Source organism: Ischnura elegans, chromosome 12 (assembly GCF_921293095.1).
Source record: "Ischnura elegans chromosome 12, ioIscEleg1.1, whole genome shotgun sequence".
Classification (NCBI taxonomy): Eukaryota; Metazoa; Arthropoda; class Insecta; order Odonata; family Coenagrionidae; genus Ischnura; species Ischnura elegans.
Genome location: NC_060257.1, coordinates 45189062 through 45217058, shown reverse-complemented (window position 1 = coordinate 45217058; position 27997 = coordinate 45189062). Strand labels below are relative to the sequence as shown.

General features: G+C 37.8%; 1 protein-coding gene across 1 annotated transcript; it reads left to right on the top strand.

Moving 5' to 3' along the window:
- The first annotated feature begins 4 nt into the window (after positions 1–4).
- On the top strand, positions 5–27997 carry LOC124169013 (zinc finger protein 99-like). Its single transcript, XM_046547475.1, has 6 exons — positions 5–758; positions 4152–4298; positions 5194–5325; positions 6969–7109; positions 20148–20273; positions 25180–27997. Exons 1-6 carry the CDS (start codon positions 597–599, stop codon positions 27604–27606), a joined length of 3135 nt encoding a protein of 1044 aa, XP_046403431.1. The 5' UTR covers positions 5–596; the 3' UTR covers positions 27607–27997.

Sequence of the window (27997 nt, the reverse complement as noted above, 5' to 3'; positions counted from 1 at the left end):
GTTTGTTTATTTTTCATCTTTTTTGGGAAGAAATGCGAGAATCTTCATGTATATGGTTACTATTTAGCTATCGTTGGATGGATTTTTTGCGATCCATTCGTCACGCATACTATAAATCTCTATCATCCGGAATTTTCAGTGCTGGGCGTATGAGTTATTTTAGGTGTCTACGTGCATTCCTGTGGACACGCGCTTGTTGTTGTGAATCAAAAACCTCTCCTAGATAATCGCCAACCCGATACAACACCCTATTAAAAATACTCAGGTTCCGAATTTCGACATGTAACGATATTATACGCAGAAGGAGACTGAACCTTTACAAAAACATAATGTATAAAAGAGGTTCCATTTTATATTTTAATACCCTAATATTTAGGTATGTAAATTATTAGAAGTGTTTTGCACGGAAACAAAGTTGAATTTCCCTCCGCGTGAATTTCAGCGCCATTAACCCTTGCGGTGAAACGATGTAGTTTTCTGAAAAATAAACAAAGAACACTTGAATATCGAAACGTACACAACGACATACTTCGTTAATTTATCCGAGTGATTCATGTAGTTTATGTGAAAACTCTGTGGCTTAATTTATCCCGGCCATGGGGGACGTGGATTTAGAAGCAAAATCCAGTCATGGAGGAACGGAATTGATGTGTAGACTATGCATGAAGACTAATGGCGGTGCCTTGAACATATTTGTCTCAATTGCGACAAGTGGGTTACCAGTGTGGAATGTTATACAGGACTTAATTCGAGTTCAGGTTAGTGTTTGGTAGCTATAAATGTTACTTTTATTTTCTTGTCGGCACCTGACGTCAGCTGGTGTGAAGACCACTCCCAATAGGCCTTATGGAGAAAGTATTACTCCATGCCAATCTTCATTCTCTAAAGTTATTGTAAAGAAATTGTGAGTGTGCAAATTAAACGTATGCGGATAATTTATTACTCTTCAGCAGTTCTTGCCATCGTGTATAAGGTGTTTTAAATCTAAATGTGAACTGATGTGGAAGAAGTAAGGTTGACACTGCCTTGAAATGACAATTGAAAATGTTCAAGAAATGAACAGGAAATTAAAACAATCCCAGCACATAACGTTTTAAAACTTTGAATTTTAAGTTGATGCGCACTTGAAGATAGTAAGTTCAATATTTACAGCCAAAATCAAATGAGTTAGGACATATTTGAAAGAAGATAGTGCGAAAACCACCCAGTAAATATCATCTACTCTGTCAAAGACTGTTATGAAACTGTTACGGAAATTTTGTTAAAAATTAAGCGACGATTTCTACTCATTCTTTGGTTAAACTCTATTTCAATTCTTTTTTTTAACATCCTACGAAATATTTCAAGAGAGATTGACTCAGCTAAGTCACACATTGTGACAAGGTAGCTAGGGGCACTCATATTTTTTAACGCCATGGCACTCCAGTGTATCGTGTACCATTGTGCCGTACCCCATCCATCTTACCATTTGCCCTTTTATGACCCAGTGAAGGTGTATTTATTGAGAAATGCAGCCCTAATTGCCTACGTAGGAAGTAAACAGAGAACCTGGGGTCTCATTTCCCAAAGAATAGAAGCAGGGGTGGTCTGGGGTGACTGGGGGCCCTTGGCTGGGGTCCCCCTCTACCGTAGAATTCGGAGGTCCTCTGCCGGAAAATTTTAGGTAATTATATGCTCAGAATTAGATTTTGACACCTTTCAGGCTCGTAAAAACCAGATAAAAGTTAAGAAAAAAATAGATGTGACGTGAGAAAAAATACAATGAAAAGTGGAAGTTTCACAGCTTATAAAATATAATAATGTGTCCAGTGGTGCCGACTCCATTGGGCCTGAGGGGGCCCGAGCCCCCTCAAAAATTTGTTATGGGTGTGAGGAAAAAAGTGTCAGGCTTGTCGATTTTCCTCGGTATATATAGATATCCAGATTCGAGTTATTAGAGTTCTAATGTAGATCAATGTGACTCTTCTAAAATGCTTAAAAAACTTAAAACTCACTACCTATAAAATTTCTTGGGGCAAGATCCCCGGTTTGGGCCCCCCCAATATTTTTTATAAGTCGGCATCCCTGAATGTGTCATGGTTCTATCATCTATTATTTGGCAAGTTTCTCCAGTGAAACTGCGCAGAAATCTGAAAAACCTCTAAAATAACATTTTCGAATAGCCCTTTTAAAAAAGCATTTGGTTCTCATTTATCTTCTAACTTTTGTATTTTATTTATTTTTTATACACCTAATATTTTACACTTATAATGATTTCATTGTAAAGCCACCAATGAAAATGTAGAATTTTATAATTACAAAAAAAACTTTGGTTCAAGTGATGAGTCTTTTTTTTAATTTCACCTTTTGTATAAACTTCACCATAGACATGAGCGTTTTGGGGGCCCCCTAAGCTTGGAGCCCTCTGTAATTGCCGACCAGCCGACTCGGCCAGACCACCCCTGACAGTATTAATCACTCTTTGGGTTCATCATCCCATACTTTTGTTGTGGAATGTCACATACCTATTTGGATAGAATGAGCTACTCACCCTTTCAAGTATCGCTATTTACTAATACTGCCATCTTTCATAATGGTTATTCCTCATTTCAAGGGTTAACGATAGAGGAGCATTATCACTTGTTTTATTCAGTGATAGAGCAAAGGTTCCCAAAGGTTAATACTTTCTATGCCATCCTTCACTCACTCAAAATAATGATCGAATTTATCTCTTTACTTCTCTACTCTTTACCAGGTAATTTCGATCCTTTCCAGCTCTCACTCCCTGATCAAGGTTGCTATAAACCATGTCTCTGTAAAAAGCTAAACTTTTAATTGCTCATAGCGAAGCTCCCCTTTCATATTTTTGTTGAATTGTTTTTTATTTGTATTTTGTAATCTTGTGTCTTATGGTTAACTGGTTGACACGCCTGACCGGCAATCGGGAGATCCGAGTTTTGAGTCCCGGCTAAGTCAAATATTTTTTCATGGTGAACTTCATCCTTTGGTGCATTTAACTTTGCATCCGTGTGCGTGACTGCGTACGAAGTCAGTTGTTCCTGCAGTGCTTTGTGTCTTATGTTTTGTTGTTGTTTATAATTTAAATTTCTTTCTTAGATCTATTATTCTTATGTTAATGTTTCACTTAAACACATTCAGCGCAGAGCATGTCAATTGACATGGTCCCATCCAAGCCGAGATATGGAGCACGTCAATTGATGTGCTCTGCCAGTCGGGCTGGGAGCCCTTTTTCCGCCTCCGTTTGTGTCTAAAGGCCTGTTTACACGGTACATTAACACGTACGGGTTAATGTCTGAATGTATGAACGCGAGAATGAACGCCAAAATGCACCGTGTAACCACCCAACTGGTGCGAATGCATGCACAGAAAATAGAACCTGTTCTAATGTGGTTCATGCACTCGTACATGTTCCGTTCCGGTCCACAAAAATCATTCACGCAAACGTACATTAACTCGTACGTGTTAATGTATCGTGTAAGCAGGCCTTAATATCCGCTTCCTAGTCTTCCGATCCTGTGCTTGGCCTTCAGCAAGCTTCCCTCTTTCCACCCGTGTGCTCCATTTGTAAATAGCAGTATTTGGACAGAAGTTATGGCACAAAAACCTCTTTCTATTATTATTTCTTATTTTAGCGGCCAATTCAGATGACTTTCATGAAAATCTGACCCGCATTGAATGTGTCAAGTAGGCAGAAATGCTGTAAGTGAACAATTAATCAAATAAAGAAGTAATAACATTTACGAACAATATGTACTTAAAAATAATAGATGAATATCTTAAAGTCACATGTCCATGCCTAAGAGACCGCTAGACTCATTATTGCTGAGAGATGATGCATACCACCATTTATATTACCAACTTTCTCTTTCAAAGTGACTAAACTTTGAATGAGAGTTGGAACAGAGAATTTAGACAAGGTTCTGCCACTCCATGGTAGGTGCTAGATGAGGAATAACCACCTTTGCTAAACCACTGGGTAATGATTTCATACACCTAAGGTTGTGTTTTTTCGTCAGAGTTGTGGCCTCTATGTATATATTTTGTGTTGATTCCTTACGAAAAAAAAATTTATTGTGAAATAGTAAATATTACTTATTTGAGCTTTAACTAGGAACTGTGCTTGATTTTGATGTTATTAATTATTATTTTAGATTTCTGAAGGTGATGGATTGCCGGACACAGTATGTTGCAATTGTTTGAGGAAGCTGATGGAATTCAGTGAATTTAAAGAAATGTGTATTAAGTCTGCATCCGAACTTGAAATTAGAAAAATAAATGCTATCAACACTACTTTAAAGGTATGTTTCTTGCTCAACCATTCAACCCCATTCAAGGTGTATATTTCTATGTCAATAACTAATCTTCCTGAGTTTAAAGTGACAATTCTCATCTTTAATACATTTTTTTTTCCTTCAATGTTTCTTTTGGATCAATAATCATTCTTTTCTAAAAATTCATGACATAGAACTTTACAGTAGTCCTCCTGGTTCATTGAAACTGTCACTTAAATTAAGATCTCACCCATTGAAGGCTAATATCATGTCCCCCTATTGAGCTGTAAATCCCAGCTCAATTAGTAAAAATGAATGAATGGATGTTTGATTCTAGTATGTTTATTTTTGTCTTTTCCATTTAAAACTAATTCCCATAGCATTACTCTATATTTTGAGGCACAAAAATTTTGCTAATACCATTTAGAAGTGCAGTTTATTTCAACAGTACCTAATTGTGCCTGTAGTTGTAATTAGAGTAAGAAATAATCACTTAAGGGTATGCGTAACATTTCCATGTGTTCCAAGTCACAATCATTGAAACACAAATTGTGTAACCGAGCTCTGAGGTTTTGCTGTTAGAAAAATGCAGTACCTCTGTATATATTGCATTTACATCTACATAATTTTTGCCTAAAACCAAGTCATAAATTAAAAACTTATTATAGAGCTTATTATTTACATAGTTGCTGCAAGTCATTGATCTTGTTTCGCAATTTTTGGCTAATTCCACCGGGAAAGAAAAAAACTCAGCCCCACGTTCTTTATCAAGCACTTCAATGTTATTTAATTGTTAAAGTCATAAATTAAAAACTTATTATAGAGCTTTTATTTAGTTGCTGCAAGTCATTGATCTTGTTTTGCAATTTTTGGCTATTTCTACCAGGAAAAAAAAAATTCAGCCCCATGTTCTTTATTCCAGGTGGAGATCAAAGAAGAGCCTAATATATCCGATGAAGAGTCAGAACAGGGGCAGTCGTATAGAGAAGAAAACATAGTCCACAATGAGACAGAAGAGATGCAGGTTGCGTGTGATCCACTGGATGTTGACCAGGTAAAGGTCTATTACCCCTTCTTGATCTGTTGCCCTTTGCTTTTGATTAGCCCTTGAGGGCAGCCATTTATAGCCTTTTTTGCAGGGAAGGTACGAGTATACAATAGCGTGGTTTCCAATTTTTTTATTGCCTAAATCAATAGATTATTACTCCCGGAGTACGTATTTCACGCTTTTAGATTTTGAAATGACAATATCTATTTTTTTGTGATTAAATGAAAAGTGAAAAGTTTCAAGCATGTGAAAACACGACAGCTAAGTATGAATGCTGGGAAAAGCCCGTGTGATGTCATTCTGGTTCTGGCTGCCGCTGTGGCCACCTTGGTGTGAGGCTATGAGCGTCGCTACGATGCAGGCTGCCAGCAGGTAGCAGAGTACCCTGCTAGCAGATAGCGCTTGGCTTAAATAAGGATTATTAATGCCCTATCAAAGGAAGGAAACTTTCCCACCATAGGCAATTTTAATCCCTCGTACGCTATTTTAATAGGTGATTATTAAGGAATGTTTCCATGAGCTCTGTGCCTCATGCATGCATTGGTAATCTCAGACAATGTAAAACTCCTGACTACCCGCATAGCATCTAGGTCCCTGTGATGTCACGTGGAGTGGCATCGCATGGTCGCCAATCTGGCCTTTTTTCAAATCAGGTTAAAATAAGTGGCGTAGCCATGGGGAGGGTCTGGGGGGGTCTGGACACCCCTCCCCCCCCCCTTTCCCCCCTCGCCCCCCCCCACCCTGAAATATAAAATCACAATTATTTTCCTTAATAAAAGAAAACAAATTATTGAAAAATCATGAATTTACAAAGTATTTTTTTCACAATTGAGGTTTTTTCGATTGTGAAAAGTGTTAAAATTAGTTTAAAACCCATAACTTAGTACCCTATTTTTCAAAAATTTCCCCCCCTGGTTTTGGACTCCCCCCGAATGAAATTCCTGGCTATGCCACTGGTTAAAATGGACCATTAACATTCGTCTGAACTGGGATTTCTAAAACCAAATAATTTGGATATTATGAATACACAAATGGTGGGTAACGAATTGCAATCAATGCCTTTTGTTTTCTTTGATGAAGGAAACTACCCTATTTCGAGCAACCTTTAAATGTTATACTATTGACCTCTTGAGAAGAAAGGAGGCAGTTTAGATACCCTGGAAGAGCTGGAGATTTTAAGCTACAGGAATTCATACTTAGTTAATGGCCACCTTTATCCATCTCGCTCCCCCTCCACCAATTTTCCATTTACTCATCCAATCCTCCACCCACCCTACCCACACTGATGCCTAGTCAAGCACCACCTCCCCCTCACCAACAGAACCCGGAAGCTTCCCTCTTCATTTTTAATGCTATATATATGTACTTCTTAATTTACCTGTACTCCTTACCTTGAAAATATTATGCTCTAACAAAACCATGTTGGGACAAAATAAATCACCTTGTGCAAAATGCCAAGTTTTTATTACTTCAGCTCCCACTGACTTCTTATTTTTTTTATCTCATCAATTCTGCTCCCAGTGGCATATTTTAAGACTATAAACTGAAAAATCCAAGGATGTTTGAAAAATAAGCCAAACACCAGTGTTCATTGAAGACATTGTTCAAGAAAATACACTAGTCAGTGCTTGATTAATTCTTTCTTTCAGGTGGCTGTGAAGGAGGAGGCTTCACTGGATGCATCAACTCATGAAATGGAGAGTTATGGAGGGGATGACGACAGCAATGACAGCTCCCAAGAGAAAACAGGATATAATGTTGTATGCCTGCCAATTGACATGGGAAAACAGGTTAGAGAAAATCCTATTTTATTCCTGAGAATTTCACAACGCTATCTAAACATACCCCTCATGGTTAGATGCCAGAATTTCGAGATGCTGTAGACTCCGGTTAGTTAGTATGTATCAGGATCGGTACACTTCCTGATCTCTCGCCACCTTTCAGCCAGAAAAAATTATCCCCCTGCGGAATGTTCACCTTTGAAATTCCCCAGTTACTTCTGGATGACAATATCAGAATAGGTACACTTGCGAGAAAGGATCTCTGTGAATGTCGAATCTCTGAATACATCGAATAATGAGCTTTTTACAGTATTTGATATTCAATAGCACTAAGTTATCAATTATTTGAATTTTGAATACACAGCACAGATCGTCCGCGAATCTAGTTAAATCTGTTGACAATTTTTGAGTCTTTCATGATGGTTTGTACATTAGGTTGGCTCAATTCTTTAATAGTATTTTGAAGAAAATTTATCATTAAAATATGTATAATGCTAATGACTCCACGAGAACAAAATTAAGAAGAATGAATGTATATGTACTTTCAAATGCTCGCAAGATTGTCTTCTCCTTTTATGACACCTTGTTGCATGACAAAATTTACGTTTTACATTTTCTAATTGTAAAATATTTGTCAATTCTTTATTTAATTCAAGATTTTCCATAAAAGCAGTAAAGCTTTACTAATAATATGTATAACCTTAAATATACATATGATGATAAAACAATTATGGTGCACACCATGCACACAAGTTTGATGTAATGGTGGATGACAGTTGCGTTAGGATTTAAAAGCCGTATTAAAAAAGAATGACTTGCAAAGTGTTCTGCCTTTTTTATTTTTATTGCCATTTGTATTCAAAATTGGTGGAAAAATGCATATGAAGTATTCACTAGTGCAGTGTTTGATATTCGAGTGAGGTATTCGGGGAAAAAATAAGGTATCTATTCATATTAGATATTCGAATTCAAGAAAAATCTCGACCCATCTCTGTTATTAACCTTTAAGGTGGCTCTCCTATTAAAGTTCTCCTATTCGAGTGAGGTATTCGGGGAAAAAATAAGGTACCTATTCATATTAGATATTCGAATTCAAGAAAAATGTTACTCGACCCATCTCTGTTATTAACCTTTAAGGTGGCTCTCCTATGAAAGTTTGCTTTCATTTGGAGGTTTCTATTTCATAAGCTTTACAATGTAAACGTATAAATAATTTATGAATACACAGTGCAATCCCAATTATCCGGGCTAATGATGGGGAGAGGCGGCTCGAATAATCGGAAAACACGGATAACCCAAACTTTACTTTGATTTCCTATCATTTTCATAATTTACCTACATCAAACAATCTTTTATTATGTGAAAGATCCACAGAGAAAAAAATCATTCGCCTTGACCAGGATTCGAACCCGGATCCCCCGATTTCCGGTCGAGTGCTTTAGCCAGTTAAGCTGCCGAGGCGTCATTCTTCCCTGTGGACACTACCGGACAAGATATTGCTGGACTGCAGAGCATATGATACCACAAGCAGTCCAAATCGTGCGCACAGCGCCACAGCCGGAGAGCAGGCGCGGACATAGAACACAAAGAGGTGTTCGCTCTGGACTAGTTCATCTAGACTAGTATCTTGTCCGGTAGTGTCCGAAAATATCCATAGGGAAGAATGACGCCTCGGTAGCTTAACTGGCTAAAGCACTTGACCGGAAATCAGGGGATCCGGGTTGGAATCCCGTTCAAGGCGAATGATTTTTTCTCTGTGGATCTTTCGCACGATTGTGCATTGCGGGTGACTCCCGTAAAAGTTATGAACTAATCTTTTATTACTTACACACATTGCCTATAATTTTAGACTGCTTTCCGGAATCGTTAGGAGCTTTCTCTACCCGACCATGATCTTTTTTGCGGTGATAACATGATTGTACTCTTATTCCTACTGCTACATGTAATACCTGGTTTCCGAAAACCACGCTCCCATGGCTGCGAGGTCACCGATTTAGAAAAGTGGTTTGCACGAATACTTCAAAACCACTGTGTGACGTCGGAAACTATACTGACAGGCACCATGCCAAGTAGTCGCGTCTCGCACAAGTTGCCTGGGATGCAACTGCTGCAGGACGTGGATCCGTAATCACTGAGCTCGATCGCACACTGCGATGCTTGGAAAAGAGGAGCACGAAACTCCCGTGCAGGCAACGGGCATGTAATTACACCATCGCGTAGTAGCGGTTATAGGAAATCAGGACGTAAGGCAAATTGTCTACGCAGGCAAGTGCCTGGCTATGACTCATGCTATCTCTACTTCTACTTCCCCTGCTGCTTTCAATTCTAACTATACCCTTCCTCTCCAGTTTGGCCTTGACTGGTAACGGTGTAAACATGCCCGAGTGTGGAGGCCACTCGCCACATGCGAGGCCACTGCAATAATTGTGCATTTGCAATATGAAATATACAATTAAAGATCGTAGTTATCATTTCTCTGAATTTACGAATGATTAACAGTTGAAGAGTCTTCTAAAATTAATCGAGCGTTTTCTTCCTGCCGCTGATCGTCGTATACAATGCTAGAGCAGACGTTCAAGTAAACTTGAAACATTCCTTGTCAGGAAGTAGATAAAATGATTCCACTTTAAGAAAGGGATTCTGGTGGAAATAATTAGCCCGGTGTAGCATTGTATTTAAAAAATGCAAATATCTTGGTGCTTTAGCGTCCGATTTTATTTTTTATAAAGATCGCAGAAAACTTTGAAGGAACATGAACTCGTGCACGGATAATCCAAAACCTGGATAAACCGCAGCCAGATAATCGGGAGTCTGCTCTATAAAGACTTACGCCATTTTTTCTGCACCTATTGGAGCTCGGACACATTTTTACTGTAATATATTGCATACTATCTAAGTGCAGCAGAAAATTAAGAGATCCCCGAAAAGAACTACCTTAATCCCCCCTTAATAGTATTACTGCTATCTGTGATTAATCCTTGTGATGATCAGTAGAGTAACCAATCTTAATTAAAATTGAAACTCTGAAATATGTTGTTGGTATAAATTTTTGTATGTGCTTTCCAAGTTTAAGTCATGCGGAGCAATACATACTTTGCCCTTGGTTAGCTAAAGTATTTGTTTTCTTTGTTATACCATTTACATGTAAGTGAAGCTCTATGTGCTTGATGCCCATTCTGAATTTTGGAATCCAAAAGCATTTCAACGAACATCAGGAAATTAGTTTCAGCCAGGCTTACTGGTGGCAATTTGAGAGGGTTCTTGAACTTTCCAGTGTTTTTTTTGACCCCATACTTCAACTGAAGAAAGTAAAAAATTATACTGGTTATTATGATGTACATCAATGGGCTGTGAGAACTCCTTCAAAAGAATTCCTTCAAATAATTTCACTCACTGGTGATTCCAACAGAATCTAATAAATATCGCATGCAGTCTCTAGTACTTAAGATGACATATCTGTAACACAATGCACATGTGTGAGTTGTAAAACATGAATTAAGGTTCTGGATTAGGATTGGGGGTAACTAAGTGAACATGCCCTGATGATTGCTGGTTTAGGGGCTTTGAATATTGAGAGTGATTGTTCAAAATCATTTACTCAAGGATTAAATTTGATGCAGATAGGCATATGAAATAATGAGATTGTTTCAAATAAGATGGTATCTGGCATAAGTTTAAGGAATTTATGTTGTACCAACAAGAAAAATCATTTTAAACTTCCACAGAATGATTTTTTCACGACCATGGTTTCTTCGCACTGTCAATATCATGAGATGAACAATTTATAGAACATATTCCTTGGTTTTGCCAATCAAGGTGACGTAACATGTAAAATATTTCAGTTTTTTGGCTCTTATTTAAACTGCAAGAACTGGATGACAGAAGAGATCATACTGGATGACAGAAGAGATCATCAAGAAGATAACGGCTGGAAATAAAGCTTACTTTGTAGGTTACAAGCTCCTGAAATCTGCACCCCTACTTAACAAGAAGAAAATTAAAATCTATGATATATATATCAGACCAGATGTAAGGAGCTGAAGCCTGCACCATCTCTGCTGAAAGTGAATGAGTTCTTGCATGTAATATTTGAACTGAAAGTTTAACCATGGAAATTTGGCCGAAGAGGACATGGACATACAAGTATATGAATGTGGAGAAGTGGAACCATAAGAGAAATAGAAAATATTATCTGAGGTGAAAATATAGTAGAATATAAAAATCCAACAGTTAAAGTTAGAAGATTAAGGCATCGAGTGGAAACGTAATGTGCACCACCTGCACCATCAGTGAGAAATCATAAACTTTCAAATTCTGCAATATGGCTAAGTGAAGGAAGGATAACTTAAAGGCTACATCATGGAGAAATGGGTGGAAAAAGAAACTGGGGAAAAGATGGTACTGGATGAGTAGAAAGACAAAGAGGCAATGAGGATCGTGAGATGATGGGAAGAATTGAAGAACAGAATAAAGTAGACAAGAATCTTGGGGAAACCAAAGCCTGTGCTGGGCTTTAGTGCTAAGTGAGTAAAGTACATAACTCGACACCTTTATATACGGCTACGTTCAAAGTTGTTGTTCATTGAATGCCTTATGGATTCAATATGGATTATTTTCAGTTTGTACCGGTGCATTTGGCGATAGAATAGTTTGCTTGAGAAGTATCAGATCATTCTGATTTCTAATTGATCTGAGATAAATTGGTATACATTGCCATTCTTTTAGATGCTTGACTTATGCATAACCATATGAACCAAGCACCTGCTATTATTTCTATTAACTTATTCCTCCTCAACCATTTTTGCCAATCATCTTTGGCCTGCACACACTTAACCTCTCAGCATATGAATCTATTCTGTAAGTTTTTCAATAGAATTGGTGCTTTTGCAGTGGAATTACATGTAGGAATGCCACTTGCATTTCAAGCCTGATAAAAATATCCATCATACCAGACATTTCTTTCATCTCCTAGTGATCTTCCTCAATGGTGAACTAGGTTATCTGAATAAGCTGTGTAACTAGTTGCATACCTGACTAGCCTGGTCTAAATTAATTACTTAAAGTGTGAAAATTCAGGGAGAAGTACAAAATAATCTGGAAAAATTGTACATGGTGCAGAAGCTAAATTGTCATTATTTTATTGCTGTTACACATGCATATGTAGTTAGATCTTCTATTTGTGACCATCTGTTGTCCAAAACGTTGTTCAGATGGTGCTTCGTAATTGTAAAGTTAATTTTTGCATCGTGATTTTATTTGATTTAATATAAGAGTAATATTTACCTGCCTTCAATTAAATGTTTATCTCCTCCAGCAATGGGTATTTGATAAAAATGCATTGTATCAAATAGTGTGTAAAACTATGAAAGTAGGGTAGATATCCTGGAAAATTAAGGGAATTCCAGGTTTATATGTGTGTGTCCACCTTGATTGATCTTGTATCTCAGCTAAGCCCAATGATTTTTTCACGTTGAATTTCAACCTTGCTGTAAATATCTATGCACCCGTTGTGTATTACAGCATGAAAAGTCACTTGTAACATGTAGTACTTAGTACTAAGTGTACTTAAACCTGGCTTGAAAATTGAGAAGAATTCTTTAATATTATGCACGAGGAAAGCTAAAACTCTAACTTCATGTTTTCGCCTCTTTCTCCTGGTCGTCTTCAAATGTATCCCATTATATTTAGGTGCTTATATTCGCATTCATCGCTCATGATTGGAAAATACTTTTCATTTCTAGGTGCCTACAGCAAATACGAGTGAGGCGCTTCATGATAGTAAGAGTAGAACATTTAAAAGAAATGAGTTGACTTTACAGGAAAAAATTGACCTCATTGACTACGTCGAAAGGAATAAGTGCCGTGCAAAAGATGTGCAATTGAAATTCAACTGTGGGAAAACGCAAATGTACAGCATATTGAGACAGAAAGAGTTTCTGCGTGCTCAGTATGCTAAAGGTTAGTACTAACATGAATAATATTCCCTGTCATAATGATTGTTATAAAAAAAAGTTGTTATGAGAGTAATCTAAATCAGTGAAATGTCTTTATAACGAACGCCAGTGTGACAAAATATTCAGTATAACGAAATTATTTTCCGTCCCATATGACGAAATTTCCCATATAACGAAATTTCAGTTTAACTGACGTATTTCAGCGGTCTGTAGGATTTCATTACAAAGACATTTCACTGTACATGCTGGTGAATTTTGGTTAGGTCTGCCACTGTTTCTGGCTATATTTTTTCAGCATTTTAAGGTGTGAGTGGTACTTCATTATTATTGTTATCACTGGTATCAATGAATAAGTCATATGTTGAAATGCTATCAGAAATTTAGCTAGAGACAATTGGCACGCCTGATTATAATTACTGGCATCATATGCCAGAAAAACCTCTGGTCATTCTCAAATCATGCTGTTTATTTTGATGTATGTAATCCACCATAATACTAAATCGTAATGAAACTCTTTACGGTAACAATAAATTCATGAGATGTGGATTGCTTTCATGCATGTACATAATTTTGATTCGAAATTTCACTTCCATACGCTAAGGCAAAAGAGCTTCCAGCATTCAAGTCTAGAGACTATGCCATTTGCATGTCAAAGCATCTATACATACCAACAACTTACATTTTTGAATAGCCTCTTACGTATTTTTCCACTTTCAGCTCCAAATAATTTGGGCTTCTTAAGGAAAACAAGAAAAAGTGAAAATGTACATGTAAACCAGTTGGTTTTAAAATGGGTTCTACAGGCAAAAGAAAAACATATGCCACTGTCGGGACCAATAGTTCAGGAGAAAGCAAGGGAGATAGCGGACAAGTTTGGGAATCCAGAATTCAAAGCATCAAATGGATGGCTAGAGAGTTTTCGAGCTCGAAATAACTTATCTTGGAAAAAGATCAGGACAAAAAAAATCAAGCCGACATGAACATGATGATCGAAAAATCTATCATTGAACCAATAGGCTGAGTCCCAACCTTCTGTGGAGAGCAATGATTACCAATTGATATGCTACAACAGTGAAATGAGTGGAAACTCTTTGGTGGACATCATTACCTTCCTGTTCAGAAGAAAGCAATGGTGGAAGAGGTTTGGAGAAGATGAAGTGCATGACCTAAAACTAATTTCAGCATTGCATCAAGCTGTTAGTTGCCTCATCAACAGAACAAAGTGAAAGTTGCATTCTTATTTAATGAAAACAACCATAAATTTACAATCATGTATGTATGTCACCTTGGAATGCAATTGAATCTGTAAATAGTACAGAAATTTGTTCATGCTTTAATCTTATACTATAGAATGAATGGCGGTTTTCCATTTTTTAAACAATTTAATGAGATGAATAGCTACATTACTATACGTATCATTTTTGAGTCTAAAATGTTAAAAGTGTAAAGATGTCGAACTCAAAAATTAAATAGTGTTGAAACTAGTATTCTCATTCTAAAATACCATGACTAGCCACAGTAATACATAACTTTATGGAGTCTTCCCACAATGCATAATTTTTATTTCCATCAAGGGATTGCCTCATTTGCTTAACTGGCTAAGGCACTCAGTTGTATTTGAGAGATTTGGGTTCGTATCCCTGTCAAGGTGAATGATTTATCCTCTTTGGAATTTTGCACTAGTAATCTCATTCAAATTTTGTGAAAAAGTGGAAAGTTGCAATTCATTTTAAGTGTTGGCACCAAAAGTGCATGATGGAACAGCGACCTTACAACCGTTTTATGCTTGTATCTGTTGAGGTAATGGGGTTATCCATTATTGTCAGTATTTGAAATGTAATTGATGAATGCTGTAAATTTGATGGTATTGTAATTTTTTGATGAAAAAATTTTCATATCATCGGCCACTGCTTGGTAAATTAAAAGCAAAAATTCAAAAGAGTTTTGGTCTTTCTAGAATGTCATAATGTCATCAAGAATTTGAGCCAATTTGCAGAAGAGTAAACACTGCATTGCAACATAAAATGAGTTATTGCTGATCAAAGGAGAGCTCCAAGCGACATAACTTTCAGTATAACTTTCTGTTGTTAAAGTATTAGATGCTTCACTGCTAAGCAGTTGACAGAGAGTCAATAAAATTTTAAAAAATATTGTTCCTTGTATATACTGTTAAGTCATATCAGAATGGGCAATAAAAATATTGGAGGCAACCCAATTTTCTCATTTTAATGACCTTATAAACCTACTGACCTATTTCATTAAATTAGATGAACTGAAATTTTCTTATAGACACTAGGTAAATCATATAATTCCAGTCTCTCAGAGAACTTATGCAAAGTGCTACTCATTGATTTAATTCATACTTCCATTAGTGCATAGTCCATAATAGAAAACTGAACTCGCGCCCCTCCACCGAGCCCGCGCTGACCCAGAGCAGAGTCATTTCAATGTGAAAATTGATTGTAGGCAATCCACACAGCAAATTTTTACACAGGTGGCCTTGGTTACAGCTGGCACCTGGCTACTAGCAGTTCTGTTGGTAAAAATTTGAGGTGCAGGCTGCCTACCATTAATTTTCAAAATGGAATAACTGGCTCCGAGTCCACAATGGTGCAGGTGATTTCTCACGATCCACTACGGGCAATACAGCTAAGTAGAATGAATGAAATCTATCAGTATCCCTTCGTGAAAGTTCATAGTCAATTGCATATAATCATAGAGTAATAATTTGTATGGGCCGAGTCTATAATTATGCGTAATGTACATAAATGGCAAATATTTTACTAACCACCAGGCAAAAATAAGTTATTTACCAAAACAGTTCCTTCCTCCCTCCACATAGCCAGGTATTGTCTAAGTCTAAACCACCCTTAACAATGGTGAAAATGATAAAAATTAAGCCAATTCATATATTGAAGGAGCTTTCCAAGAGCATGATCATTTTTTGTATAATATTTTTATACATGTGGCCACAGCTGATTTCTTACAAGAAAGTATATATTTAATGTGATAAAAGTATACTGCATGCATGAGTTTGAGCACATAAATATACTGAAATGCTGATTCCCGTAACATCCTTAAAGTTGAGCATGTGTGTTTGGACAAGGATTACCAGTCTCCTACCAACAAGTGTTAATCAGGTTAGATATCAAATTGGCACAACATGCATTCAATATTTTGCCTTGAGCACAAAAGGAGCAATTTAACCTAATACAAAATCAATTACAAACACCCACTCATTCAGTGATTCAACACTAAGATTTAGTCGGATAGGTGAAGTCATCCTTATTATAAAGTCTCTACCAAGCAATTCTTGCTTATCACTGCACCTTTGGTATAATGTGCATCAAGAAACTTTGAAAGTTTTTAATAAGTAGCTATGCATGTACATTTAATGTGTGCATAATCCTTGGGAATTAATATTCATTGGGCTCTAGATAAAATAACTTATTAGGCCGCATTACAAAATGCCAGGTTTTTAATCACATTTCAATCAATCACAGTTTTTAATCAATCATTATTTGAATTTTTTAACCCAATTACAAATAAATATACATAATGATTGAAAATGGATAAAGAAATATTAGCTATAATAAAAAATAGCCTTATGAACAGATCTAATGGGAAGGAATAAAATCAACTGATTTGGGCGATACTTGGTGGAACGGTGAGATATTCATGGTGAAACAAAAATCGGCTCTGTTTGTCTTGATAATGATGCTATAGCTATTGAAACTAGTTGACTGCAAATAAAAGTTTGTGGAACAGTACTTGGTTTTTGTTTCACCATGAATAATGAGAAGGCTTATACAGGCTTTCCAGAAACTGGGAAAACCAAGATTGTGCATGCAATTGTAGTCCCTGGAATTGTGCTTGAATTATTCATGAACTATAGCTCCAATCTTTTATTTCAAGTTCATTTAACATTAAATTTAGCCATTTCAACACCCATTTTTGGGCCTCAAGTGTTTTTGTCATAATTTTAAGTAGAATTTTTCACAGCCGCATCGAAACGTATAATGTCATACAAGACAACAGAATCAGAATGTCTAGCACTCTTGATGCGAGTAAGATTGAAAAACACAGAGAATTGAATGCCGGGTGACTTCAACATCTACTTATGTGGTCAATCAGCTTCTTGGGTTGCATTGAATACATTTTAATTTTAAATACAATGTGTGTTAACTAATCTATTCCTTGTCTTTGTACTTACATAAGTTCAATATTATTTAAAATTATTGAAGTTACTGTGGGTAAAAATTCTTATCTATCGCAGTAATCACGTAAGATTAACCTGGAATTTTGTAAAATTTCCCTGGAAAACTGGAAAGTAGGCATGAATGTTTCTGGATGGACACCCAGTTTTAATAGTATCAAAGAATATTCAGTATTTTTGACCAATGAGTTTCTGGGGCCTTAAGTAGACAATTTGGCATCCATGTATTGGTACATTGTTGCATTGGTTCATGTATTGCTGGCTGTGGAGGTAGGTTTGTGCGAGACTCTCGACCACCCATGAGTCTCGACGGTCGAGACGAGAATTTCGTTTCTCAGAATTGTCAGGACGAGAATCGAGAAGTCTCGCCCTTTCTAGATTCTCGACACCCATCGAGACTCCCGGCTCCTCGAAAAAAATAAAACTATTTCTATTTAAGACATTAAAATTAATTTAACAAAAAGATTATTTTCAGACGTTATATAATTCCAAAACCAAAAATAGTTGTAATATAAGATCGAAATTGACAATTTAAACATATTTCATTCTTTAATTAACCAAAATTGACTAGTAACTATGAACCTTAGTTACCATAAATAAACATTTTAAAAAGAATTATATAAAATTCTATAGAATTAGATTATGATCTCTTCTTTTTTGTTAATGTACAAGTGAATGTTTCTTTTTTATTATATTACTATAGTCATAAACATTGATGTAACCCTTTAACATGCATATGTATCAAAATTATATGCTCAGTTTCATTTTAAGCCCTGATAATGGTTTATAAATAAATGGAAACGTCGGCAAAATTTTCATATCAGACCTACACTCAAAGTTCAAATTTTATATTAAATATTGAGGTCAGGAAAAGGAAATAATTTTTTTTCAAATCTCTTGTTGGGAACTCTATTAGCATTGTGCACAATCTTTAAAAAATTGGATGCAGAGGGTAAATCACTAAATAAAATATTTTTATAATTTGAATAAATCTGTAAAAGTCATAAGGGATACCTTATGAAACTCTATCATCGACTGATTGCGGTATTCATCAGAAATTCTCGCCTTGCCCGAGAGTCTCGACCGGTGTCGAGAAATCTCGAAGGGGCAAGACTTCTCAACTCTCGTCAAGACTCGACCCAGGCGAGACTCTCGCCGCACCGAGAGTCTCATCCCGACAATGCCGAGAAATGAAATTCTTGTCTCGACCACCGAGACGAGACTCTCGCACAGCACTATTTGGAGGCTAAGATGTTGTGTTAATGCCAGGGGTACAGTGCCACTGGGCAGTATGTTTTTGTGCATAGCACCACAGTCCTCTGGCTGAGGCGAGAACTTTAAAAACTAAAGCATTCCATGTACACTATCCAAGGAAATTACCATGGTTGAGCATGTGTTGCTATTTTTACCTGCAATTTTTCATAAAAATAAATAATAAAATCGGAGGTGAAAGCCATATTTTGAACATCTAGGGGTTTGTGCAGACATTTATAAGAAAATTAACCTAGAGCAAGATAGTAGTAATCCTTCCACTGTCATTTGCTGGTGCACTCATGAGTCCAAAAATAATAGGGTGGTTTCCTATTATTTTTTTATTGCATAAATCGAAAGATTATTACTCCTGGAGTACGTATTTCACGCTTTTAGATTTTTAAATGACGATATCTACTTTTCGCGATTAAATGGAAAGTGAAAAATTTCAAGCGCACGAAAACGCGATGGCTAAGTAGGAATGATGGGAAAAAGTCCGTGCGACGCATTTCTGGTTCCCCCTCCCACCTTGTGAGGTGACCTTGATCGAGGCTCTGAGCTCTGATAGGACGCAGGATGCTAGCGGGTAGCTGAGTACCTTGCTGGCTGGTAGCGCTTGGCTTAAAAAAGGTTTATTAATACCTTATCAAACAAAGAAAACTTTCCGACCTTAGCCAGTTTTAATAGGTGATTTCTATCTGGCCTTTTTCAAATGAGGATAAAATTTGACCCTTGCCATTCGTCTAAACCGGTATTTCAAAAACCAAATAATTTGTGTATTATGAATACACTAATGGTGGGTAACGAATCGCAATCAATGCCTTTCGTTTTCTTTGATGAAGGAAACTACCCTATTATGCAAATTAAAGATCAAGTTTGTGGTTCCACATCAAAACCTCAACACTTCATTTAATTAACTCATAGTAGTAGAAGGATAGGAAAAGTCGCACAGAGAAAAGGAAGAACTCATGTCGGGAACAATCACGCTTTATTCTCACTTCATTGACATACCAACGCCACCTGCCTACCATGCCGTTCTCTCTCCCTCGTCAGCGCTTCAGGTATTGGCTCGGATGTGTGATCTGATTGAAGTTACGTCTAATCTTACTCGACCATGCACTACTAAAGCTACACTAAGCTAGTAGTCTACACTTATAGCCAAGAGTTTCATGGTACCCATGTGCAATCTCCCAGGGATGCTTCAGTAGCCTTGAAAATCCACACAGTATATAATAAAATATAAAATTTAATCCTAAAAACCTATGAAAAGAAATGGATGAAAGCTATAACTTGTGATTCGTAGATAGCTAACTTAAAAAAAATTATTTTTAGTTAATTAGAGCACTTGCTTCATAATCATACAAGTGAGCACATTTTAGGGGAGGGGAGTGCTCAGAAATAGTCTTGGATCCTATGCCAAACATCCTATGGGCTACACTAAGATAGTTGTCTACACTTATAGCCTAGAGTTTGTACTCTCCTCCCTGAATATTGCTACCTAGTGGATCAAAAAACCAGTTTTGGAGATAATTTCTTATTTCAGCTTTGATTGGCTATGGATTTTGTAGCCTTCGGGCATATTCTTTTTTGCAAATTAAATATTCTAATGATGACATTATTTTTCAGTATGAAATGGCTGAAGAATCTGATTCCAGTGAAACAATGACTGCAAAAGAGGAGCCGAGTGATAATGAATACAAAGAGAAATCTAACTTAGGTATGACTGGTCAGCGACAAGGGATTGAAAATATGGTAAGTGCTAACCTTTGAGGAGATTGGGTGTTAAGTAAATAATAAAGAAATTAAATTCGACATTTTTTTTAATCATTCACATTAGAGTCAAGTATTAAAGCATGTGATCAAAATGCTTTCAGAGAACACTTGATATATGAGGTGGACATGTGTTTAAATTTTGGGAATGAAGTAGGTAAAAAAATTCAGTAAAAAACACCTAATTTTAATATGAATAAATATGAATGAAGTAAAGCACTTATGAAGCTATAGAATATACAATTAGATATTAAATTTGATTTTAAATGTAACATATGGGCCATCCTGTACTTTTGGTGTTAATAGCTATCTTTTCATGCCTGTGAGCCATGTTTTCAAATGGGCAAGGCATTTTTACTAAAGTAATGTACCACTTAAGGTTTGCATGGAGCATTTGAAAATCACTTCAAGTTGTCCTCACTCCAATCTTGTATTTTCCTCTTCAAATCTGAATATAATGTAATATAAGTCCTATTCTCTTTTCCCTTGCCAAATTGGATTCTTCCCTCTAACACGATTTTTAACATCTCCTACCCACCCTGTACTTGCTCCACCCAAATCCTCTGTCTTTCCTATATCTTTATAAATGAAAAACTTTGTAAATTTCACATCTGATTTCCCTAACAACCCCTTGCCTCTCCCTAAACGCCTCACCTAATTAATCGGTGAGTACAGCTTTATGGTGCAAAATGTGGATCTTGAGGAAGAAGGACAAGAAGAGACTACAAGCACTTGTAATGTGGGCAAGGAGAAGAATAAAGGTGAAGTGGACAGATCCGAATAAGAATTATAAAGTGAATGACTTGGTGAGCAAGAAGATAAAGATTTTAGGGGACATACAGAAAATTAATGGTTCGAGGCGTGACTTGGTGAAATCGTTTCATTTTAACCCTTTTACTGCCAGCCCATTTCAGGTGGGATGTACGAAGACTGCCAAGGCTATTTTCCGGAATTTGCAACATTTCAGATTTTAAAAATTTTCAGCTACTTAATTTTATTGACCCCTTGCACTGTAATGACGAGTCTAGCCCATCATGAACTTTCGATGCCAAACCGTGCAATGACCAGTGTATCTCGTCATCGGATTTTCATAATTTTAGCACTATTTAGAGGAACAATGTAATTATTTTGAAAGCTTAACAATGTCAAAACGTTCACAGTAAATATAAATTGCTCAGATTTTATGATACATGATGTATTGGAAGGATTAAAATGATTTTATTCGAGTAGCGATAGCTGTGTTCTCCATGATTAATAATCACATTTTATTTCACGGTTCTACGTTTATAACAAATTACAAAATATCATTTAATTACCTACCATTTACAAGAGAACCACAGAAAAAAATAATTGGAGAACATGAGCACGATATTCGGAAAATAAATCGAAGTGGAAGGGGTTAAATACGTCTAAATTTTTTCCCAATTCTTAAGATAAAGTTACATCTTATAACCATAGATAGATTATGGGGGTTTACATAAATTACAGCCATTAAAAGGCCACAATCACGAAAAAAAAGTTAAATCCGCCCCTGGCAGTTTTCACTCAACCAGCGAGGGCTGATATGTCAGCCCGGTGGCAGTGAAAGGGTTGAATAAAAAAACTTAGTTAATTTCACATGTGATTTTACTAACGACCAGTTTCGTCACTCTGCAACATCATCAGATTCAAATACAGGTAGAGTATGGCCTTATAAACATTGAGTCAGTAGGGGTAGCCACAGGCCCGTCGCGAGGGCGGGGCAGCCAGGGCATTTTGCCCTGGGCGCTGCAAGTTGGGGGCGCACCGTGTTCGCCTACTAAATTTTTTTTATTTTGACTAACCACGTTATTCGCTGTGTGGCGCTCTCAGCTCTCCTCAACCAGAGTTCTCTACACTACTCCCTCATAGGGTCTATGTAGTGTATTATCAACAATCCAGAGGACTCTGTCCTCAACACAATGAAAGAGCTCCGAGTCTCCTTCACGTCGCAAAACCCAGACACACATAACATCGGCTCTTGTCTTACGCAGCCACGCCGTCGGCAAAAGTTTTTTTTTTTACTGATAATTTGCATCCTGCATAAATGGTAATATCCCCCCAGAAGTGAGAAACGAGAAGTTGATATTTTCAATTAAAAGAGAAATTTTCAATTATATTTTCAAATCTCCCGATTGCAGATATATCAATGTTATGGGGGGGGAGGGCACGATCCCAGTTTGCCCCGGGAGCCAGATCAGCTAGAGACGGGCCTGGGTAGCCAAGGTAGTTACAAAATTACAAAACTAGTGTGCCTCCCATTTGGCAACTTTGTATGACCTAAGTACAGCAATACAATCCTTCCCAGCTTCCCCACCGTGGCTACCCCTGCTGACTCAATGTACAGCACACTCCCGATTACCCGGGCTAATGATGGGGAGAGATGGCACAAATAATCGGAAAACACCGATAATTCAAACAATTGTGCATTTCGCACAATTGTGCATTGCGGGTGACTCCCGTAAAGTTATCACCGTGGCTAGTCCCGGTATACTTAAATTCGTCAAGAGAGAACACCTCTATGTGTTCAAAGTTCGGGCTTTACTCCCCGGCTGTGGTGCCATGCGCACGATTTGGACTGCTCGTCGCATAATATGCTCGGCAGTCCATACCACCATGTCCGGTATAGTCCACAAATTTCCACAGGGAAGAATGACGCCTCGGTAGCTTAACTGGCTAAAGCACTCGGCCGGAAATCGAGGGATCTGGGTTCGAATCCCGGTCAAGGCGAATGATTTTTTCTCTGTGGAATTTTTGCACAATTGTGCATTGCGGGTGACTCCCGTAAAGTTATCACAGTGGCTAGTCCCGGTATACTTAAATTCTTTATTCGCCAGTTCGCGATCTTTTTAGCGACGCATAACATGGTTGTACATACTTGCATTATTAATGCTCCATGTAAGGCCTGGTTTCGAAAACCATACATCCGTGGTCGTGATCGCTTCAATTTTACAAAGGGGATTATAATGGAAATAATAAGCCTGATGTATCCTAGCATTAATTCAGTAATAGGGTAGTTTCCTTCAGCAAAGAAAACGAAAGGCATTGATTGCGATTCGTTACCCACCATTACTGTATTCATAACATACAAATTATTTGGTTTTACAAATCCCAGTTTAGACGAATGGCAATGGTCAATTTTAACCGCATTTTAAAAAAAGACGAGAATGGTGCCCATGCGATTCAACTCCACGTGACGTCACAGGGACCTAGTTTCTATACGAGTAGATAGGAGTTTTACATCGTCTGAGGTTACCAATGCATGCATGAGGCACAGAGCTCAGGGAAACATGTCTTAATAATCGCCTATTAAAACTGGCTAAGGTCGGAAAGATTTCTTCGTTTGATAAGGTTTTAATAATCCTTAATTAAGCCAAGCGCTACCAGCTAGCAGGGTACTCTGCTACCTGCTAGCATCCTGCGTCATATCAGTGCTCAGAGCCTCGCCCCAAGGTCACCTCAGTTGCGGCAGCGGGAACCAGAACGACGTCACACGGACTTTTTCCCGCCATTCCTACTTACCCGTCGCGTTTCCGCGCTTTTGAAAATTTTCACTTTTCATTTAATCGCGAAAAATAGATATCGTCATTTAAAAATCTAAAAGCGTGAAATACGTACTTCAGGAGTAATAATCATTCGATTTAGGCAATAAAAAAATAATAGGAAACCACCCTATTCCGATAATTTTGCATCCGATTTAATTTTTTTTAAATAAAAATCGCGGAAAAATTGAGCGAGAGTGAAAATCATGCACTGATAATCCGCATCCCGGATAAACCGCAGCCGAATAATCGGAAGTCTGCTGTATATAAGGCCACACTCTCCCTATATTTGAACCTGACAATGTTGCACAGCAACGAAACTGGTCGTTAGGAAAATCACATGTGAAATTTACGAAGTTTTTTTATTTAAAACGAAACAATTTCACTGAGTCACGCCTCGAACCATAAATTTTCTATATCTCATCTAAAATGTTTCTCTCCTTTCTCACCAAGTCAATCACTCTGTAATTCCTATTCCGATCTGTCCAATTCACCTTCACTCTTCTCCTTGCCCACATGAAAAGTGCTTGCAGTCTCTTCTTGTCCTCCTTCCTCACTATCCACATTTTCTATCATAAAGCTGTACACTCCTAATGGGGCATCCAATAATTACGTGAGGTGTTTAGGGAGGAATGGGTCAAGCAGATTCTCACCCAACCTCGCGTGGGGGAGAGGGTCCTGGTAAGTATCACGTAATTTTTTTTCCGAAAGAAACAGTTTAAAATTAAGATCTAAGTTCTGATATAAAAATTAATTAAACAAATTGTTTTTTATAGCAAATCCAAGGCAGCGAGGCATAGATTAACATATTTACGCGGAAAATATGCATTTTGAACAATCTGACATGAGATTAGAGGGAGTGGGGGAAGGGGGTCGAGCCAAGTCTCAGGATATCTCACTGAGGGGTCCAAAAAACACTCTATGTAATTATTCGACACCCCCTAATGAGGCTCTTCACTAGTCTTTCCTCCAAAATTCATTTTAGCTAAATATATCCAGTATTCTCATACTATTTTTTTACGGAGATAACTAAGGGAAGAGCTTTAGGTGGTCTCCTATTTCATAGGACCAGAATTGAGTCACCATCAAAGAACGAAAATGTATGCCATAAAAAGAAAATAATAAGGCAGTAAATATTACATGAGTGTTTTAAAGAAATGACATCAAAATAAATGTTCAATTATTTCTTGAGAGAAAACCCAGTCTGTGGCAAGTCTAAACATTTTATAGGAGGATTTAATTTTGAATACTTTATTTTATCCCTTTGTTGATTGTTTTTTATCTTTCACTCTTTTGCAGGCTAATGCATAATGTTTCTTTCTTTTCAGGAGGTTAAGATGAGTGTTGCGAGAAGCATTTCTTGCACGAACAAAAAGAGGTTGAATGAATGGAATGCAACGAAGCAGGGTGAAAAATCAGTCAATCTCATTGTAAGTAGAGCCGACATAAATCAGTCAATGGAATCAATGGAAGAAGTTCAAGGACCACGGTCTTCAGCCAGGGATAATGCAACGTGCTCCAACAATGAGGAAAGAACTGAGACGATGAATGAGGCTGACTATGAGCACTTAAAAAATCATGTCGTGGACTGGAGCGAATACGTTTGCAACTATTGCGGATTCAAGTGTTCCACTAAAACTAAATTAAGCACTCACATCTCCAGTCACGTTGTACGCAAGAGGAAATATGTTAGAAGAGCACCATGCAAAGAAAGAGAACCTGTGGTGCACGAATGCGAAACTTGCGGCAAAAAATTTGACCACAAGGGTCACTTGACGACCCACAAAGTCACGCACACCAACTTGAAGCCATTCAAATGTCAAGTATGCAACAAGGGGTTCAAAAGGAAAACCACTCTGAACTCCCACTCGCAAGTGCACTTGGATTCAAAACGGTACATTTGCGAAAAATGCGGAAAAGGATTTCGCAAGCACAGTTTCTTGATGAGGCACTCGGTCGTCCACTCAGAGGAAAAGCCTTTCCAGTGCACCGACTGCGACAAGGGGTTTTATCACAAAAGTGGTTTGTTAAATCACTTGGCGACCCACTCCTGGTCACTGCCGGGAAGGAACTTCAGGTGTGACATATGTGGTCAGTGGTTCAACCTCAATAGTGATTTATCCAGGCACAAACTAACGGTCCATGAAAGCAAAAAGAGCTTCAGGTGTGAAAAATGTGGAATGGAATTCAGTCAAATGGGTGATTTGGTGACACATTCTGTTGATCACACTGGTTTAAAGTGTATTGTATGTGGACAAGAATTCACTCGTCTGAATCATTTACTATCACACTCGGCCTTACATTCTGATTGGCTACCGGCCTCCACCCAAACCACTGAAAAAAGGTTACCACAGCAACAGGAGGTAGCTTCTTCCTCGTCTTGCCACATTGCAAATGCTTATCCTGTTAATCTTTCCAGTTTGAAGTGTCAAGTAAGTGGAGAGGGATTGAAACAGCTGAATCAGTTACCATCCCACACAACTGTGCGTTCTATTTCAACCCCAGTCATAACGATAACTACAGTGAAAAGGCCGATGCCACAAGGTGAAGCCAATTCATCTCTCCGGCCATTTATTAATGCAGATTCACCCAGTCAATCCGGTTTCAAGAGCGAAGCAGGAGGAGGGGAATTTCGGCCTCTGAATCTTTCGCGGCCATACTCAGTCATTCAGTCTGATTTGGCCCGAATGGTCACTGCCATTAACGCAAAGAGGGGGGCACAACAAGAGGGGGTTGATTCACCTCGCCCATCATTAAACGCAGAATCAGTCACTCGCTCTGGTTTCAGGGGCGAAGCCGGTGGAGGGGACGTCAGACCCCTTAATCTTTCGCGACCTTACTCTGTCATACGTTCCGATTCCACCAAAGTCATTACCAAGGCTACCAACATGAGGGCTGCACTACCAGGGGAGTCAAATCCGTCACCTCGCTCAATTGCAAATGCAGATTCAGTCAGTCACAGTGGTTTCAAGACTAAAGTAAGTACAGAGGATTTGGAGCCTATGGATGTTTCACAGTTAAGTAGTGTCGTCCATTCTAATTTAACACCATCCATTACTTCAACTAGCATTAAAAGGGAAACTCAACAAGAGGAAAGTAACTCATCACCTTGCCCAGAAACAGATGCTGATTCCATCAATCGTCCTAGTTCGACATGTGAAGCATCTACTACAAAAGTGTTAAAACAACCATCCAAGGATGTTTCATCACCAAGCACTGTTAGAATACCGGATAACCCACCATTTCGGTGTGGATCTTGCGGTAAGGTTTTCAATCGGAAAGTTCAGTTGGAGAAACATGCCATCTTGCACGATGGTTTGAAGTCATTCAAATGCGAGACTTGTGGAGAGCTATTTTTCCTCCGAAGTGCTTACGAGCAGCATTTAACCAAGCATACGGAAGCGAAAGTTTTCAAGTGTGCGGTATGTGATGAAGAGTTTGAACGTCGAAAAGATTTGACGGCACATTCTGCAACGCACGAAGGAGCTGGGCCATATAAGTGTGAGACTTGCAATAAAGAGTTCATTCGGAGAGACTGTTTCTTGCGACACAAATTGCGGCACGTCGATGGCCATGCGAAAATGCACATCTGCAGTACTTGTGGGAAAAAATTCAACAAAACTCGTGATTTAACGAGGCACGTGGAGATCCATTCTGCCGTTAAACCACACATTTGTGAAACGTGTGGCAAAGGGTTTTGTCGGAAAAGTAGTTTAGTTACACATTCAGTGATACACCTCGATTTACTGTTGTGAACACCGGGAAGAGAAAACTGTTTGAAAGAGTCTATTTTTATTGAAGTCTGTCAGGCCACTTGATTTTTGCAAATGCAAATTTTTGCGACATCATCGTTGTTCTCAGCTTTAACAAAAATTTTACACATACTCAGGCTTCACTTTATGGCACCACACTAGGGTAATTGGAAATAATTTCATTTAATAATATTCTACAGAAAGTATTTTATTTACTAATCTAGGATTGCAGCTTTAATAAGTCATTTTAAGGCCATTGATACTTGGATTACCTTGATACATAATGATTTGATAACCTAGGTTGATTAATCAAAAACTTTCTGTGTAGCATTATCATGTGAAGTTACTGCCAAATATCTCAGCTTTTACACTAGATGATAATGGCTGTAAACAT